Source organism: Camellia sinensis, chromosome 7 (assembly GCF_055761805.1).
Source record: "Camellia sinensis isolate YWXY chromosome 7, ASM5576180v1, whole genome shotgun sequence".
Taxonomy (NCBI): Eukaryota; Viridiplantae; Streptophyta; class Magnoliopsida; order Ericales; family Theaceae; genus Camellia; species Camellia sinensis.
Window position 1 is genome coordinate 33,676,101 of NC_138967.1, and position 18,897 is coordinate 33,694,997.

At 38.0% G+C, this 18,897-nt stretch overlaps 2 protein-coding genes across 2 annotated transcripts; one reads left to right on the top strand and one right to left on the bottom strand.

The window, feature by feature from the left end:
• The first annotated feature begins 205 nt into the window (after window positions 1-205).
• Window positions 206-2,306, top strand: LOC145795033 (formin-like protein 20). Its single transcript, XM_082877710.1, has 3 exons — window positions 206-651; window positions 732-953; window positions 1,033-2,306. Exons 1-3 carry the CDS (start codon window positions 244-246, stop codon window positions 1,744-1,746), a joined length of 1,344 nt encoding a protein of 447 aa, XP_082733836.1. The 5' UTR covers window positions 206-243; the 3' UTR covers window positions 1,747-2,306.
• A 7,440-nt stretch (window positions 2,307-9,746) lies between these two features.
• LOC145795724 (uncharacterized) lies at window positions 9,747-10,703 on the bottom strand. Its single transcript, XM_082880594.1, has 2 exons — window positions 10,320-10,703; window positions 9,747-10,178 (listed from the first exon to the last, which is right to left on the bottom strand). The coding sequence occupies exons 1-2, from the start codon at window positions 10,701-10,703 to the stop codon at window positions 9,747-9,749; spliced, it is 816 nt and encodes a 271-aa protein (XP_082736720.1).
• Between the last annotated feature and the right edge of the window lie 8,194 nt (window positions 10,704-18,897).

Consider the following 18,897-nt stretch of genomic DNA (forward strand, 5'->3'; position numbering starts at 1 on the left):
CAGGCTGTTTCCAACTTTTTGCCCCAACCGGCTCGTTTTTGCCTTCTCTATCACATTTTGGTTTCCATGGAACAGTCACAAATTCTTGTTTAACTAGTCATCCTTGGATCAGTGGAACATTACAATGTTTAAAGTTTCTATACTGGTCAACATAAACTAAACTGTAAATTCCATCTTTTATATAGTTAAACAAAAATTAGTGAGAGCTGGTTATCATTGGAGGGTCAACAAAATGTACTGTTGATGCACTGCGAAAGGGGAGGATGGCCTGTGCTTGCATTTATTCTTGCTGGTCTTCTGTTGTACCGAAAACAGTATAGTGGTGAGCAGAAGACTCTTGAAATGGTATACAAGCAAGCTCCTAGGCAAGTTCTTCATCTTTTGTCTCCTTTAAATCCACAACCTTCTCAGCTGAGATATCTTCAGTACATTTCCAGACGGGATTTGGGTTCAGATTGGCCACCATCAGATACTCCCTTAGATTTGGATTGTATTATTCTTAGAGTTATTCCCTTGTTTGACGGAGGAAGGGGTTGCCGACCGGTTGTTCACATTTATGGTCAGGACTCTTCTTCTACCACAGCCACTAAAAGTTCAAAGCTTCTGTTTTCGACTTCCAAGACAAAGAAACGTGCTCGCCATTACCAACAGGTAATGCCAAATTCACACATTTCAAAGCTAAAGGATTATGCGACAAGGATTTGTAGTGTACTTATGACTTCTACCTGCAGGAAGAGTGTGAACTAGTGAAAATAGATATTCATTGTCGTGTTCAAGGGGATGTTGTTCTTGAGTGCATCCACTTGGACAATGACCTAGTAAGGGAGGAAATGATGTTCAGAGTTATGTTCCACACTGCATTTGTCCGTTCAAATGTTTTGATGTTGAATCGTGATGAAGTTGATGTTTTGTGGGGTGCAAAGGACCAGTTTCCAAAGGAGTTCAAAGCAGAGGTATGATCTTGTTTTACTTAGGTGGCATGTCCTTTATCTGAAGCTGTATGGGTTGAATGCATACTCATATTTGTATCAGGTTATCTTTTCGGATGCTGATGCAGTTCTACCTATCATCACCACAGAAAGTGAAGATGAGGATGAAGAAGAAAGTGCTTCCCCTGAAGAATTTTTTGAGGTCGAGGAGATCTTCAGTAATATAGTAGATGGGCAGGACAGAAATGGGAACTTGGATACTCATATAGTTCTTGAGGAGAATAATAAAGTAGTTCTTGAGGAGAATAATAAAGTAGTTTGGACTGAGGCTTTGGAGCCTCATGCATTTGAAGACTGTGCATCGGATGATGGAAATCACAAACAGGATGGGGGTTTTTATTCTAAATCTATTTCAGCTGAAGTCATTGCATTTGACGATAGGGATGAGTCAGGTTCCATAATCATGATTGCTGATGTGCCCAGCAGTTTAGAGAGCAAGGTAGTAACTGCAGATATGAATGGCAAGTTAGAAGAGATGGAGAATAGACAAGAAAGAGAAGACTCTGCTATGCAGAAGAACTTAGAAAGGCAGGATTCACAGCAGAAGTTGAGTGCTCATATTAGTAGACAAAAATCTGATGAGTCACTTCCACCCACACCAGAGGTGGTAACTGCATATATGAGTGGCAGGCTAGAAGAGATGGAGAATGGACAAGAAACAGAAGAATCTGGTATGCAGAAGAACTTAGAAAGGCAGGATTCACAGCAGAAGTTGAGTGCTCATATTAGTGGACACTTATTCAGGTTTGATGCTTGAGTGACAATAATTGCCAAGCATGCTGAAGTATTTCTTCTCTATTTCTATGTTACAACCATATCAATGAACTGCTGTGTTAGACTTCCTGCTTATGTAGAAACTTTGTTCTACCTTAGAATATAAATAAGAGAAAATATGAATGTCTTTACCAAACATTGCCTCAAATTATGGGACATCTTGATTCAAATCCATACCTGAAATGCATGCCAAAGTCCAAATATAAAATTGGTGGTCAACCTCAAACAACCCAGTCTGCTGCACTATTTTAGAGTATTTAATCCACATAAGCTTAGTTTGAGAGCCCAAGACGAAGTGCACGATAAGCCCTACAGAATGAGGAGATGGGGTATTTCTATAGAAGGTAGGTGAGTAAACACCTGTCTTGCACTCATTGCAAAACAGTTCCAAGGCCCAATGTCAAGAACACTAAATGTTTATCTTCACATGCTACTAATGATATTCCACATCAACCAAGCACATACCTTTATATCTATATAATACTTCAGCTATTGTTAAATCATCAGAAATTCAATCAATAGAGACAACATTTTCACTTAGGGAGAGCCAGTCAATTCTTGGCTTGGTTGGGGCTAGGGCTGTAGATCAAGCTTTGTTGCATGTGAAAAAATTCATATAAGCCCATTAGGAGCCCTTTTGAGCTTGATTCTTGTGCATAAATTGGTCGAACTTGAACTTGATTTCAAGATTGAGTAGATAGAGATCAACTCGTAAAAGTTGAATGTCATTTTGTTACCAGCTTAAAGGGCTGCTTCCTTAGCTTTTTAGATGGAGTTATCATTAAGAACTATTTTATAACAAGTTTGTACTTAATTCTAATGATTCTCCATTCGATTTGATTCACAATATGATTCTCAATTTGACAACTATGAATAATTTTCAAAATAAATATGGATTTGCAAAAACAATTTTACAATGCATAAATAATAAATCTACTCATCATAAATTCCAAAATCAGGTTTAACATCAAAAGCAACTACCTGATGTAATTCTCCTAGATGCACACTGTTAGACCATGTTTGATACACGTTATAGAGCGGGGATCCAGAGGGGAGGGGGATTGTCAATCGCATGGATCCACATGTTTTTTTCTTGTTTACTATAACGCATTTGATTGGGAAAAAGAAGTGTGATTGCTAGCACAATGGTATTGCTAATTTCATAGCCATGGGATCAGCCACATCACTCAATCTGATTGTCAAAAATAATTCAATGTTATATCCTACCATAATCAAACATAGTACAACTCCCACAATATATATAATCTGAAAGTTGTTGCCAAAATCCAAAGTTAATAGAAAATCAAAAGAGGATCATTAATATATACTGTTTAACTGTCTACAAAAGTTCATTCACATTTCCTTATCATGAAACCCAGCAAAATAAATTTCAGAGATGCATACTAATGGAAATGTTTGGCAGCATACAGCACAAAAAGTATTTTAACATGACAATCACCTATTCCTTCTTCTTGATCTCTCCCAATCAAAGCAAAAAGTTGGACGAACAACAAAACAAGCAAATTAAATAGACTTAAAGGAACTAAGCAGGAGGAAAGCACGCTATTATCATAGACAATGGCTCAAATGGGCAAAAACCATAGTTAGCATACCTTTGAAGACATAAGTAAAGATGCTACTCTTTTCACCACTAAACTTAATCTACTCTATTTTTTCACAAAGAATTTAGATATTATAAAAAAAACACCTCACATCTTATTTCATTCCTTGCAAACATAACCTTCCTAATACAAAACTCTTGCCCCATAGTACAACTTCAACCCTAAAGGAAACAAGATTTGTTATATTAAATAATGAAGGGTTTGGGTAATTAAATAGGTAAATAGACAGTACTGTTAAAAGATGGAAAGTAAGGACATAAGGGGAAGGGGAGGGGGGCCTTCTTCATATGCTCAAAGAACTCCACATTTCTCTAGCATCGGATTGGACAAAATCATCTAATTCCATTTATATTCATAATTTTTTTTTGGATAAGTAATTTATGTATTCAGAATATCATCTATACATATAACACTTATGAATAAGCATTACGACCAATTAAGAGCATTAATGTAAAATACAAAAATAATTTATTAACTTACCTCTCCAACATATAGCACCTCTTCTACTTCTTCTTCCAGTAGCTTACAGAACCAGTTTGAACCCCTTTGACAGGAAATTATCCCTGCAATAAACAAAATCCAACATATGATGCATCAAGTGACATGAAGGTCACTTAGGAAAGAGGCATTAGAATTTTCATGTCTTACTGCATATAACACTACTGGATGAGAACTCCAGGCTTCCATAAGCAACTGAAATGCATATTGAATAAATGCAGTAGCACTCCATATACGCCATATACACATTTTGTTATTTGAAAAGCCATATACATTATATGTATTCTAGAAGACGTGGGAAATCATCCCTGGAGATGGTAGGAAAGTTAAATTCTGGCATGACCTAATGTGGGGATGTTCCCTTATCGGTGGGGCTTTTCCCGACTAGTTTCAGATTGCAGTGGATAAGGATGCCTTGGGTCTCAAACTACATAAGGATCACTAATACATCATAGTATTTACATTATTAGAATTTGGAGGCAGTGGGTGACTCATTCACATTCTTTATGAGGAGAATGGTGCATGGCCAAAGGAGAATAGGATGGTGTGGAAAGCTAATGGTGAGAGATTATCTGTTAAATCGCTAAAATGGGATTCAACGGGTACCACCGACAAGTCATTGCATGGGACAATATCAAGAAAGTTGGGGTTCACATGAAGGTGTTTGTATGGACTGCAACCTTAGATTCCATCTTGACTTTGGACACCTTGGGAAAGCGGGTGAGATGCTTCCTAATTGGTGTTACATGTGTAGTGGCATTCCAACATGGTTAGTATTTTGGTTACATGAGAAGTTTTGTGACTGTTTAGTCGCTTCTATTGATTTCATAAAAAAATAAAAATTCTTTTGTTGATGTGATATAGCTAGCTTTTCTTTAATACCCCTACTATGTAGATGTTGAACCCCATTTCTAGAACCTTTAATTGAATTGTTTACCTATGAATATATATACATAAATATAGCTTAATCTTTTCTTCATCTTTTTTCTTTTTTGTCGCATGGTATACGTCAAAAAAAGTTTGTGGGGGTTACATGTTAGTTGGGAAGGGAGAATAACAAAGGGATATAACTTAATCTAATTGCAAATAGCATAATTTTTACCATGTTAACTTCTTTTTTTTCTTTAAACTTTTTTAAATATGGCTTGCATAAAACCAGCAGTGATTGCAAGATATATCCTCGTGTCACAAATATGTCTATAATAAACAAGACAAAAGCACGACAAAGGAAGCAATTAGAATTTAAAATTTAAAAAAGCTAATTGACTTGGATGTTAACGTACAATATATTGATCTAATCTTTTTGTTCTTACTTAGCTCCAGAGCAGCCACTATGGCCCCAAATGTAACAGAACAACTAAAAAAAAATTAATTGATAGTTTTGAAACACTCAAATGCAATGTATGCATCCCCAAGAACGAACCTGCTTACCCAAACACATAAAAATCAACTTGTAAACAAGTCCAAAATTTCAGAAAAGGCCAAATTGAGACAGAAAAAAGGGAAGTGTATGTATAATTAACATGACTTACAAAAATTGGGAAGTGTATGTATAATTAACATGATTTACAAAAATTGGAAGCCCTAAAACATGTATAGATTCTTGGGTGGAATTGTGGAGTCAATTCTTTGAGGCAATTTATCGAACATGTAGAGGACATTAGAGAAAACCCTCTACACATTGAAAAACCTATCATCAAGCAATCTACCAAAGCAAATACAAACAAAAACAGATTAAAATTGAAATGTTAATGGGTTACCTGGAAGAGGATTCGACGTTTCTGACGAGACCAGGAAGTTTGGGGAGCAAGACAGAAACACGGGATTTGAGAGCAGAGGAAGGAGAAGAGAGGTTTTCGTCTTTGCAAAGGTAGCAAATGACATCGACCATGCAGACTTTTCCGACACAGCGACACTCCTCGGCGGCGGATTTGGAGTGGTCACAGGTCCATACGCTGAGGCAGGTGTCGGAGGAGGATTTGAGGGCGGACAAGGCGTCGGCCACGGTGGCGGAGATTGAGAGAGATTTGAGAGGCAGCTTGCCTAGGCAGAGGTCAGCTACCTCGTATGCTAGCAAGCGAACTGCCATACAAAACTGAATATGGGGGTTTTTTGACAGAGAAAGAGAAGATGTGGAGGAGGATTCCTAGATAGATAGAAAGAGAGAAAGAAAGGCTGAGACTTGGCAGTGAGGCTTGGTAGAGAGAGTGGGCACCGATTGAGAGAACGAAAATTCAAATCCCGCCCCACTGAAAATCAAATTTCCCTCCCAAATTTTTGGCGACCAAAATATCATATTAGTCGCAGAAAATGTACTTTCGCCGACAAAATTTTTTAGTCGCCAAATCTCAATCAACGGCGACTAAAATATTAGTTGCTAAAAGTACTAATTTGGCGACTAATTTTTTTTTGTTTGCTGAAAATAAGTTTTTGGCGACCAAATTTTTGGTCGCTAAAAAATATGTGACATTCCGCGACCAAATTTGTAGTTGGTCGGCAAAAGTATATCACTTTCTGCGACCAACTCAATTTTTGGTCGCCAAAATATAACCTTCTGCGACCAATAATATTTGGTCGCCAAAAATAATGATCATTCGCGACTAATTAATATTTGGTAGCCAAATATCATTTTTTTGCGACAAAAATTTTTTTGGTCGGCAAAAGTGGTCGCCAATTGTGTAAATTCTTGTAGTGACTACAATGGATATTACCTGATCATTGCCCACTGATTGTTTCTCAAGAACCACACTTATTTGATGGGATTTTAGAACTTTATTCTTCTTTGCGTCTTGGACTCCTACAACTCGTTATGGTTTTATCCATTGTACATATTCAGCTTTATTATAAGCAGCATGTGGTGTTGGAGATAAAAATGAATAACACTGAAAACAGAGGCAAAGAAATATATAAAATCTGAACTGTTGGGTCCTCTTATTCAAGTTAAAAATACTGAAGCAAATGTGCCTATATATAGGCTTACAAACTAAGCTACCATAACAGAATTTTATGTACCACTAAGGCACTAACTTAGACCACTACAGGCACTAGCATAATATCAGCAACAACTACCCAATTGACTAAACAAACTCAGAAAATTACGGACACTACTAACAACCTGAAAAGACCAAGTCAGACTTTGAATCATTCTTCAACACTCCCCCTTGATTCAAAGTTGCAAACGCCAAGGAAAGCTCTGAAGTAGAAAAACTTTTCTTTTGACAAAGACTTCGTTAGTATATCAATCAGCTGCTCATGAGTGCTACAATACTTCAAAGTTACCTCCTCCTTCGCAACCAAATCACGAATGAAATAGAGACGCATATCTATATGTTTTGTTCTGCTATGAAATGCTGGATTTTTTGTTATGAAGATGGTTGCCTTGTTGTCACAAAAGATCTCCGTTGCTCCCTCTTGCCTTTGTTGAAGTTCAGCCAACATTCTTCTTAACCATATGGCTTGACAAGCTGCTGAAGTGGCTGCAACGTACTCAGCTTCTGAGGACGACAATGCTTCTTTGAGCTCCATGTGATTACTCTTGATCCAAGAGTAAAAACATTTGCTAAAATACTCCGCCTATCATCCAAAGAACTCGCCCAATCGCTGTCCATGAACCCACATAATTTGAAATTGAAAACTTTTGAGTACCAAATCCCATAATCCATAGTTCCAGTGATGTAACGCAAGACCCGCTTCGCTGCTCCAAAATGAAGCTTTGAAGGATGTTGCATAAACCTGGAAATCATACCAACAGAAAATGCAATATCGGGTCGAGTGTGGGTTAGATAAATTAAACCACCAACCAAGCTTCTGAACCTGCTAGCATCAGCCATTTCTGCCCCATCTTCACACTGCAATTTTTCATTGATATTCATGGGTGTAGTTGCTGGTTTACAATTAAGCATGCCAAATTTATTAAGAAGATCCTTGGCATATTTTCTTTGGGAAATAAAAATCCCATCTTCTGCTTGTTGGGCCTCAAGGCCAAGAAAATAATGTAGCAAACCCATATCAGACATTTAAAACTCATGCATCATACGTGATTTAAACTCAGCCACAAGAGAACTAGAGGAGCTTGTATAAATGATATCATCAACATAAAGACAAATAATGATGAAATCATTTTTACCTTCCTTCTTCACGTAGAGAGTGGGCTCATTCTCACTTCTCAAGAATCCATTTTGCTGAAAGTATCCATCAATTTTGCTATACCATGCCTGAGGAGCCTGCTTTAATCCTTAAAACGCCTTTCTCAACTTGTACACCTTTGTCTCTTTCCCTTTAATCATGAAACCTTCTGGTTGAGTTACATAAACTTCCTCTTGTAGATCTCCATTTAAAAATGCTGACTTCACCTCAAGTTGATAAACAGGCCATTGTAATTGTGCAGCCAATGCTAAAATAATTCTCACCATTTCAAACCGAGCTACTGGAGAAAAAGTTTCTTCGAAATCAATGCCATGTTGTTGTGCGTATCCCTTCGCCACAAGCCAAGCTTTGTGCTTTTGTATACTTCCATCTGCACCAAATTTTGTCTTAAATACCCACTTCAAACCAATTGCATTTTTGCCTTCCGGCAAGTCCATCATCTCCCATGTTCTGTTCTTTTCAATTGCTGTCAATTCTTCCACCATTGCTCTTTGCCAGTATTCTTTTGTAGCTGCTTCTCCATAAGTCATAGGAACTGAAACAGTAAGAGCAAATTGGCAAGACTCATAAATGTCTCTCAAGGATCTAAACTTTCTGGGTGGTGTTTCATCCGAAGACTCTTCAAGAGTGGACGAAGAGTCTCTCCTTGGTGAACTTGGTGACGCCATAGAGGAACCGAATGAACTTGTAGGAATTTGCACTTGACTTTCATTTGGAGAGATTCCAATGGACATAGGAACAGATGGTTTTGTGCCACGCCAAGCTTCAACCGGAGTTCGATTCATGACTGCCCTTGTGGGAGAAAGATTCAATAAATAAACTGATGTAGCCACAGCTTCAGCCCAAAATTCGTTCAAAAGTCCCTTTGCTTGTAACTTGCTTCTTGCCATCTCCACAACAGTTCGATTCCTCCGCTCGGCGACTCCATTTTGCTCTGGAGTGTAAGGAGTTGTCAACTCTCTTTGAATGCCATTTTGTTCACAAAAAAGATCAAAATCTTTGGATAAAAATTCTCCACCTCGATCAGTGCGAAGAACTTTGATGCAAAATCCACTTTGCTTTTCAACTTTAGCTTTGAAGTGTCTAAATTTCTCAAAGGCTTCGGATTTGTTTTCCAAAAAATAAACCCAACTCAAGCGACTATAATCGTCAGTAAATAGCAAGAAATAACGACTTCCACCAAAAGATTTAGTTTGCATAGGTCCACATAAATCAGCATGAATTAATTCGAGACACGTTGAAGCTCTCCAGGCCTTTCCAACTGGAAATGACTTTCTAGTTTGTTTCCCATAGATGCACCCTCACATAATTTAATGGAACCAATTTTCGGTAGTCCAAAAACCATACCTTTTTCTTTTAGCAATTTTAGACCCTTGATGTTGAGATGCCCGTATCGCCAATGCCATAGCTTCGAGTCATCCTTTCCACTAGCGGCAAAGACAAAATTCTCTATGCTTGAAACTTCCAATGGGAAAATTTTGTTTTGAGTCATGTTGATATTGATCAACGTATGGCCTGAGTGCTTGTCTCTAATAACACGTGCATCATTATCAAATGAGATGGAATATCCAGCAGCCATTAATTGCCCAACACTTAGCAAATTATATCCCAAATCAAGTACAAATTGAACATTATGCAAGAGCTTTATGTTACCATGGGTAGTTTTAATGCTCACTGTACCTTTCCCTTCAACTTGCATTTCTTTGGCATTTCCAAGCTACACCTTCAACTTTTGTGTCTCATCAAGCTCTTTGAACAAGGATTTCATCCCTGTCATATGATTCGAACAGCCGCTGTCTACGAACCACACATCGCTTGACATATTGTTAGGATCAAAATGAGTCATAAAAAGCTTACTACTTTCTTCTCCATTTTTTGTTGCATAATTCACTTGTTGACCTTTGTACCAACAATCAGCTTTTATATGACCATACCTCTTACAATGATAGCATTGAGCACCATTCTTGTTGTTTCTTTGCTCACCGGACTGCCGTTGCCCGTCGAAACGACCTCCGCCTCTTCCGTTACCATGACCATAACCACGACCACGACCACGGAATCCTTCTCTTCCACGGCCTTTGCTTGTCGAACTGTCACATTCTGCAACTTTGGTGACTATGTCCTTCACTTGAAATGCCTTTTCTTCATTCTTTTCAAGTGATCAATTAATTCTTATCTCATGTGCTTGCAAGGACCCCATCAGTTCATCAAAGGAAAAAACTGACAAATCCTTAAATTCTTCTATGGCAGCAACAACGTGATCAAACTTCGGAGTCAAACTTCTCAGTACCTTTGCAACAACCGTTTCATCAGAAATCTTCTCGTCATACGATCGCATTTGACTGACTATTGTCATGACCCGAGACAAAAAATCAGCAATTAATTCTCCATTCTTCATGTACAAGGTTTCAAAGTCACGCCGTAGTGATTGCAATTTCACCACGATAACTTTTGAGTCACCTTGAAACTCCTTCTGCAGAGTTGACCAAGCTTGCTTCGATGTGGTTGCCGTTGCAATTCCTGAGAAGATGCTGTCATGAACAACCTGTTGAATAATCACCAACGCCTTCGAATCTTTCTTCTTATTCTCCTTCAATCTTGTTTCTCCATCAGGATCTACGTAGCCTTGTTCTACCAAATCCCAAAGATCTTGAGATTTGAATAGGATCATCATTCGGATACTCTAGAATCCATAGCCTTCTCCCTTAAAGACAGGGATGAGTGGTTGTGCAGAACTCATTGCATTGTCGTTGCTGGCCATTGGTTTTTCCTCTCAGGTGTTTCATTCAACTCACGTGTTTACCCTCTCTTCTCACTCTCTCAACCTGGCTTTGATACCAAATTTGTTGGAGATAAAAATGAATAACACTGAAAACAGAGGCAAAAACCAAGAAAACAGAGGCAAAGAAATATATAAAATCTGAACTGTTGGGTCCTCTTATTCAAGTTAAAAATACTGGAGCAAATATGCCTATATATATGCTTACAAACTAAGCTACCAGAATAGAATTTTATGTACCACTAAGGCACTAACTTAGACCACTACAACCACTAGCATAATATCAGTAACAACTACCCAATTGACTAAACAAACTCAAAAAAATACAGACACTACTAACAGCCTGAAAAGACCAAGTTAGACTTTGAATCATTCTTTAACATGTGGTACAATGACATTGCTAAGTATGGTGATTAAGAATAAAGGCTACGATGGAGCTAAAGCAGTGATTTGTTGGTGCTCCATGAGTGGGTTGCGTCATTTCTGGTGCTGGTCTATTCGAGTTTGTATCTTCTCTGGCGACGGTTAACAGATTGGCCTTTCGGGTTTGACCTGGTTTGGGTTCTAATTTAGTGGTTTTGCAATGCATAATTGGTCTCCACCGATCTGCTTCACCATGGTGTTGTTGCTGGAGTCACGGTATTCTGGTTCTGTATGCTGTCGCCGGTGCTACACTGGCGATGGCCATGCTAAAGAGTAGCGTGTGGTTCACATCCCATGCGCTTGTTCTGGATGCTGCGTGGACTCACGCTTCTTCGCATGGGCTATTGGTGATATTGATGGCTGGATGTGCTCCTGTAGCAACAGTGCTGTTAGTGTTGCTTACAGCTGTGTTTTCTTTGGTCGAGAATTGGAGGGATTTTAAAAAAGAAAAACGCTTTGGACCTCTAATTTTTTAGCTCTAAAGTAGTTCTAATTTTTGAGCTCTAAAGTAGTTTTAATGAGTTGGCAGTGAGTTCCACTCACAGTGATGTGATGTTTTGGTCTTGATTTGTTTTTATTTTATTTTATTTTTCATTGCCATGCCATTAGTGCTCTATTAAAGCATCAAAATTAGTGGTCTAAATCATTGCTGTTTAAAAAAATTGGTAATGAAGAAGTGGGTTTGACCCATGTCTTTGGTTGATAAGTGTGAGATGATGAGGGTGTTTGGCCAGTGGGAAGAGGAATTCACGTGGGTGCACTTTAGTTATACATGTAGATTGTGATGTTTTGAGGCTAAAGCAAGTTAAGGTATGATGATAATAGTACATGGGCTGCCCCAAGGATATCCCTTATCTTTATATTATATATATATATATATATATTTTTGAGTTGATTTGCAATTTTTCCATCCAATTGGGAACACTGTTACTACAATAGGAGGGCCACCACGTGGGCATGGTTATTAGTAGGGTACCGATGCTAGCTGGTTGATTGCGTGTTGCTGCCTCTTGTGGTGATTCAAAATTGATTTGGTTTTTGAATGGATCTGGTGGGGCTCGAAGCACGTGGGTTTACATGAGGTGAGGTTTAAGGAATCATATTGAAAGTCAGAGAGCTTGTCGTGATTTTCACAATGATGATCTCGGATCCATAATCAGGTGATGTCTGCATTTTTTGATTAGCTCTTCTTCAAACTTGAGGTAGGGATTTTCTTTGAGTTATATATATATATATATGTTTTTGCAAGATCTAGATGATTTTCGAAATCATCCTTTGATTAGTTTTGAAAATTGATTGTTGATTCAAGAAGATACGTGATTTTGAAAGTGGGTTTATTTCATTTTCCTTTAAAAATAGAAATTGAGGGTTTTTAAACTATGTTAATGAAAAAAAGATGTTTTTGGTGAGATCTTCTCAAATATTTAAAGATGAATGGCTTTTGATGAGAAAACCTAGAAATTGGGGATTTTTAAGAAACATGTTGAAAATCCTTAGAATATGTTATTATATTTATTTTGTGTGCCAAAATAAATAATGTTTGAAAATTGTTTATTTATTACATATAAATGATGTTTTCATGGAATAAGAGAATTGTTGAAGTTTTGGAAATTGTTGTTTAAAAGTGTTGATATAGTCTTGAAATGATTAAGTTGTTGAAAATATTTGAAATGTGGGAATTATGTTATCCCTTGGATGAATTGAAATAAAAGTATTTATTCATCTTGTGAAATTGCATTGGCGTATCAATTCATTTGATAATGAAGAGCTTTGAAATTTGATTTGAAAACTTTGCATTTAGAAACAAATGTTGAGAAACAAGTTTTCATGAAATGGTTTTAGGGTAAATACGGTGGTAAGCCTTGACAGATGGTGTAGAGGATAGGTGTCGAGCCTTCCAGTTAATACTCGTAAAAATGACAAATTGGTAGTACTTGTATAGTCTACTTGCAAACATCAGCCTAAGGATTGAAAGGTGGTGTAGATGATAGGTGTCGAGCCTTCCGGTTCATACCAGTAAAAATAACAAATTGGTAGTACTTGTATAGTCTACTTGCTGACACTGACCTAGAGATTACCAGAGTTGTATTTACTACCCCTTGAATTAAATTGATAAATTTTGAACAGTTGAAGTTGCATAACATCATTGAGCATGATGGTTTTCAAAAGATGAAGATGTGTTTTATTTTCAAAAAGGCATGGCATGGCATGTGCATTCATCTCTTGAGACTTGTATAAAATAGATATACTTTGTGAAAGATTTCCTACTGGGCTTTATGCTCACCCTACGGGATTTTTGTGCAGGGAAAGACGTGGTGAATCTGCTTAACTGAGGGCGTGAAAATGTGTGTGCTGAGAGCATAAGGTTCTCATTTGCTGTGATTCTATTTGCAAGCCAAGGACTTTGTATCTGTGGGTTTGAATAACCGTTTTTGTATAACCAGACTTAAGCCTTGGAAACTTGTAACCCTTGGAGGTATTGATTTGTTTCTTTACTTGATGTCGGATTAAAATATAATCGCATGAGAAAACTATTTACATTATGAAATGCAAATGCAGCATTATATAATTGGTTTTTCCTTTAAAGGGACCATGATTATTGCATTATCATTTGAGCTAGAAAATTGGGGCGTTACAACTTGGTATCAGAGCATACCTGGTTCGAATACTTTGGGTACGTGGGGAGTGGTTAGTACCACAGTGGGTTTATCTCGCTTGATAGAGATATCTGTATGATGAGGTGCTATGTGATAACATGCTTATGTGATTATATGGGTATAGGGTTTGATTTCTGAGATGTTGATTGGGTCTGTGAGTTCCTGGAAATCCAGTTGGAAGAGCACTTGATCACTGCTATTTCTGATTGGAACTCTAGCAATGTCATGGGACAATCATTATCTAGAAAGAAAATATGTATGTGCTTATGTGACTATGTGCTTATATGGAATGAATTAACGGTTGTCCATTGCCTTAGAACGTGAATGAGTTAGCTTCGACACGCTTATGACAGTGCCAATCTCGAGTGTTACATTTATTAGGATGTCAGGACGTGGAAGGGGAAGTGGTAGGCATAGTAGGCCTAGGAGGCACGAGATGCCAATACCGGATGAGATTCCGGTGCAGGAAGAGGGGACAGGGTAGGCAAATGTGGCTAAGCCAGTTAGGCAACAGACCATGGGTGCTTTGGCACGAGAGATAGCAGGGGTACTGAACATGCTAAGGGCTAAGAACCTAGCACAGGCCCCAACTGCCCCAGTTGCAGAGGCAGGACCACTCTTGCTAAAAAAGGAGTTCTTCCGAACCAATCCGGATATTTTTGTGGGAGATCCTAAGGAGCCACTAAAGGCTGAATGAGTGGCATCATAGCTTGTGGTTATATCTTTTAGAATTTGGGTAGAAGCGAGCTGACTAGAGACTTCAAAGAAGATTTCAAAATCACTACAACTATGAGTATTTGGTGGGAGAACTTTAGTATTGTTAGAATGTACATCTAGTTTTAATGAATTCTATGTAGACTCGAAGTGCATTGTGTAAGCGTTGAATTATTTTCTTAAAGCCCTCGTTACTTGAATTAATTCGAATCTTGTCAATTAGCAAATTTCTATTTCTTTTATTTTTATTTTATCAAAACAGAAATTCCCTAACCTAATTTAATTCTACCTAGGTTACATGTAGTTAACTTCAAGCCCTCACATATTTTTTTATTATTTCAAAACTTGCCCAAAATAGTACTTATATCTTGTACCTTGGTATGCCATCAATCTTGCTATATATATATATATGTGTGTGTGTGTGTGTGTGTATATACACCTTGAGGGATGTGCCTAGAACATAAAATAATTAAAAATTAGTCCCTTCACACTTTCCTATGGCTGGCCCTTCCTTGGAGGAGGTGAGAAATCTATTTCCAAGACACACCATCATGAGATTCTAGGAAAAAAACACAACCTAGTGACCTACCTAAGATACAAGATCCAAGAATTAGTTTTATTACAACTAGAGGTGGCCTAAACCAATGGAACACACCTCCTAAGTCCCTTCCACTCCTTTAGAATTTAAGCAAAATCCTAACTTTCCATCCAATTCCAACTAAAGGGCTTTTATGTCCTTTTACCCCAAATTTGCCTATATATACCACACCCTCCCTATCTTGCAAACATACACACAACACACTCACTCACACACACATTTTGGTTACATAGAGGGAGGAGAGCAAGGAAGAGGAGCCTAGAGGAGAGGGAAGAAGAAGAGAGTTTCTTGTGCAAAGCTAGAAGGTAAGCCACCAACACAACCTTCTGTTCATTTTCTTTTCTAATGCATGTTCTTTTAAAGATTTTAAGTGATGTTTCAGATCTGTTATTATCATGTTCTTATGTTCAAAATACCAAGATTTGAGTATTGTTTCCATCTCTCTTGTATTTTCCTCATTTTGGTACAAACCATCTTCTTTTTGTACAAATCTCTCAACTTTTCAAGGGTACTCTTTCAAAAAAAATTTCTGAGTTAAACATGTGATGGTTAGCATATTTTCTTCACAAAAGAAATGAAACCTTCCCATGGTGGAACCCCCTTTTTATAAATTTCCTTGTTTTGGGCATTCCACCTTAAAACCTGTTTTTTTCAGTCAACTTTCAAAAATTCCAGAAAAATGTACAAAAATATTCTGAACCTCTATTTTATGTCAAAACCTTCCTTAATGGGTTATCTTTCAACTAAAATTGGTTTCATCAAAAAAACACTGAGTGGTTTGCAAGAAAATCAAGTTTTCGTAACAGTCGACAGATCTGGGCAGATTCTGGACAGATTCTGGAACAGTGCTGGACTATTTTCTAAATAACTTAAAACGGGAAAAGCAATCCCATTTCTGAAAAATTTTCTAGGAACTAGATCAAATTCTCTACGAACCATAGGAAAACCGAGTCCGGTGGATGAACCTAAGTAGTCCTTCCATATTAACCTTCATGTGATGTTAAATCTGAAAATTTGTTATGTTTGGATGTTTTATACCCTTGTATTCATGAAAATGTTTAATGGCCTATTATCATATCTTGGCATAATGTTGTATGGGTATGTTATGTTAATTATCTTCTTATCTTGAGGAGGCATGCTTATGTGAATTTTATTTTATCGTTTAGTTAGACTAACCTTGACTTAAAACACTTAATTCAACGGGAAACCTAATTGGGTGGGTATTGGGTTTTCTAACATTTGAGTAATGAAAAGATGAGAATATGTGGTATATGGTATGTTGGGATGCGTTCCCTATTTAAAAGTTAAAGTCTTGCGCAAGTGGTTTTCGGAACCCTTGAACGGAGAGGTTGTATTCGGACCCTAGGTGGTTTGGTGTAAGGAGGGATTCGGGCAAGGCCCTATTTTACCGTCTCTTTTGAGGCCATGCGGTTGGCGCTACACGGTACATAACCGTTGGTAGGCATCCGAGGTTAGGTCTGCAACAAAGCAGCAAAAGAGGGGGCATACCGAATAATCCGCGTCCAATTTTTGTGGTTGGGAGGACGAAATCTCTTTGGGGGATTTCTAGTTTGCTAACATCTAACTAAAACCTTTATTTATTTAATTGAGTATCATTCTTATTACTTGATGTTATAGTTGTGACTGTGTATTGGACTGGAAAAAAAGGGGTAGCGTGTGTGTGTGTTTACTGGGCATTCAAAGCTCACGGCGTATCATGCCAGGTGACGAAGCGAAACTCATAGCGGAAGACGACGAGCCGGAAACCTTTGAAGACTTTTGGCTATCTTAGGAATACTAGAAATTTCCTTTTTGTTATTTTGTAAGACTCATATGAAGTTTAAAACTTTCTTTTTGGGATGTAATATAATGGAACAATCTTTTGAAGCAAGTATATTGTGGTTATTATGTATTTATATTCTATGTATGAACCTTATCGTTGCTTATGAGACCTTGTGTCAATGCCTTGTAAGATCTGTCAAAAAGGTAGTGCGCTGCCTAAGAAAGCTGGACTTGGAAGGGAGGCTATTTTGACTCCTCCGGCGATCTGGGATCTTACTTGGTTATTAGCCATAGGACTCACTAGTGACTCTCCCTTGACTGCAACCTATAGTGTAGAATCGAGCCGTCACAGTTCGGGTAAATTCTATGTTAGAGTGAAATTGTGTGGATGGATGTAGACAAGTTTGCGTAAACTATTAGTTGGTTCGTCGAGTGAAAAAAATAGAATGGATAGGTAAAAATAATACATAAATTGTTTGGTTGGGCAACTACAGTTGTGGCTGAGAATTTTTGAGTAGTGTGTTTGGCATGATTGCATTATGTTTCGTAAAGGTTGGTGTTTCTTCTTGTTCAAGTAAAGTAGTTAAGGCTAACGTGATCTGTGAATTTTGCTTTTGGAATAATTCATGGAAGAATATGATTGTACTAAGGGACGAATGGAGGTTCTCATGGGATGAAATATTTGGAGTCATTGTTTGTGTTAGTTTTATTCAATTGGGTAACTGAGTATGAACTCATTTTAATATTGAGATGAGTTAGTTGTCGTGTGACGGTTGCAATTACAAAATATATCATTGAATTGTGTCTTTAAAGGGAGGGTGTTCTCATTGGTTAAGAGTCTTGAGATAATCACTTTGGATGGATATTAAGTAAATTATTGCACTAGATTAAAAAAAAAACAAAAACAAAAAGAGAAAACTGATTTTATTGAAATCAAGGGATGACATCCCCGATTACAGAGATAACAAAAAAAAGAAAAAAAAAAGAGGGATCTTGTTTTTGATAACGGCCATACGCTGACTTCACTTACTCGACTCTCCCGCCGAGCTCTTCATTTTTTTGTCGCCTTGGAAGACCCTTGAAGGCTCTGCCTGAGTGCGTACAGGACCGCCGAAAGAGTTGATTCCCTGCTGGTTGTCAAAGGCGAAGTACGAAGGTGCTCCGAATTAGGTTATGACGGTGGTCTTCCGTTTCAACTCCTTGTTCTCCGCCTTTAGGGCGCAAATCTCTGCTCGCGCATCTTTGTACATGCGCTGGAGTAGAGAAAATTGGGCATTTAACTGTTGTACTTCACTGGTCCTATTCTGCAACCGGTGAGATAATTTGGTAACTGCAGTCACTGTTTCCATACAAGAGCTCAGTGTGAAGTGGTTGGCCTCAATGTCAGATTGAGCAACCATGATTTGCTCAACTGACATCATGGGAAAGTTAAGAAGAATGGGAGCAGGAGCACTCAGTCCAGGAAGGTTAGGAAGAGTAGGAGCAGGGGTACTCAGTCCAAGAAGGTTAGGAAGGGTAGGAACAGGGGCACTTGGTCTAGGAGAGCTTGGATCATTGAGGTTCGGAAAGAGAGTGAGGGGACGAGATGAGGCCATGTGTGGTGAGAGATGTAAAGAGAAAGAAATGAGAGTTAGAGAAATAGCAAAGAATAGACTGAGTTTTGGGACAACTTTTCTCCTCCGTTCAGTCTCCTTTTTTCTCTCGATGAGAAAAAAGAAAACAGAAGAGAGTGATGAAGAAGAAGGAGATGGAAGAGAATGATGAAGAAGAAGGAGAAATGGGTGAATAAGTAGAAGAGGGAAGATACTGATTCAGAAGAATGCAGAAGAGAAGAAGAAAATGAGGGAGAGATAGCCAAGGCGAGCGGCAATCGGTCTACTTTTGTCGGCCAACTGACGCAAAAGCAAGACCACGT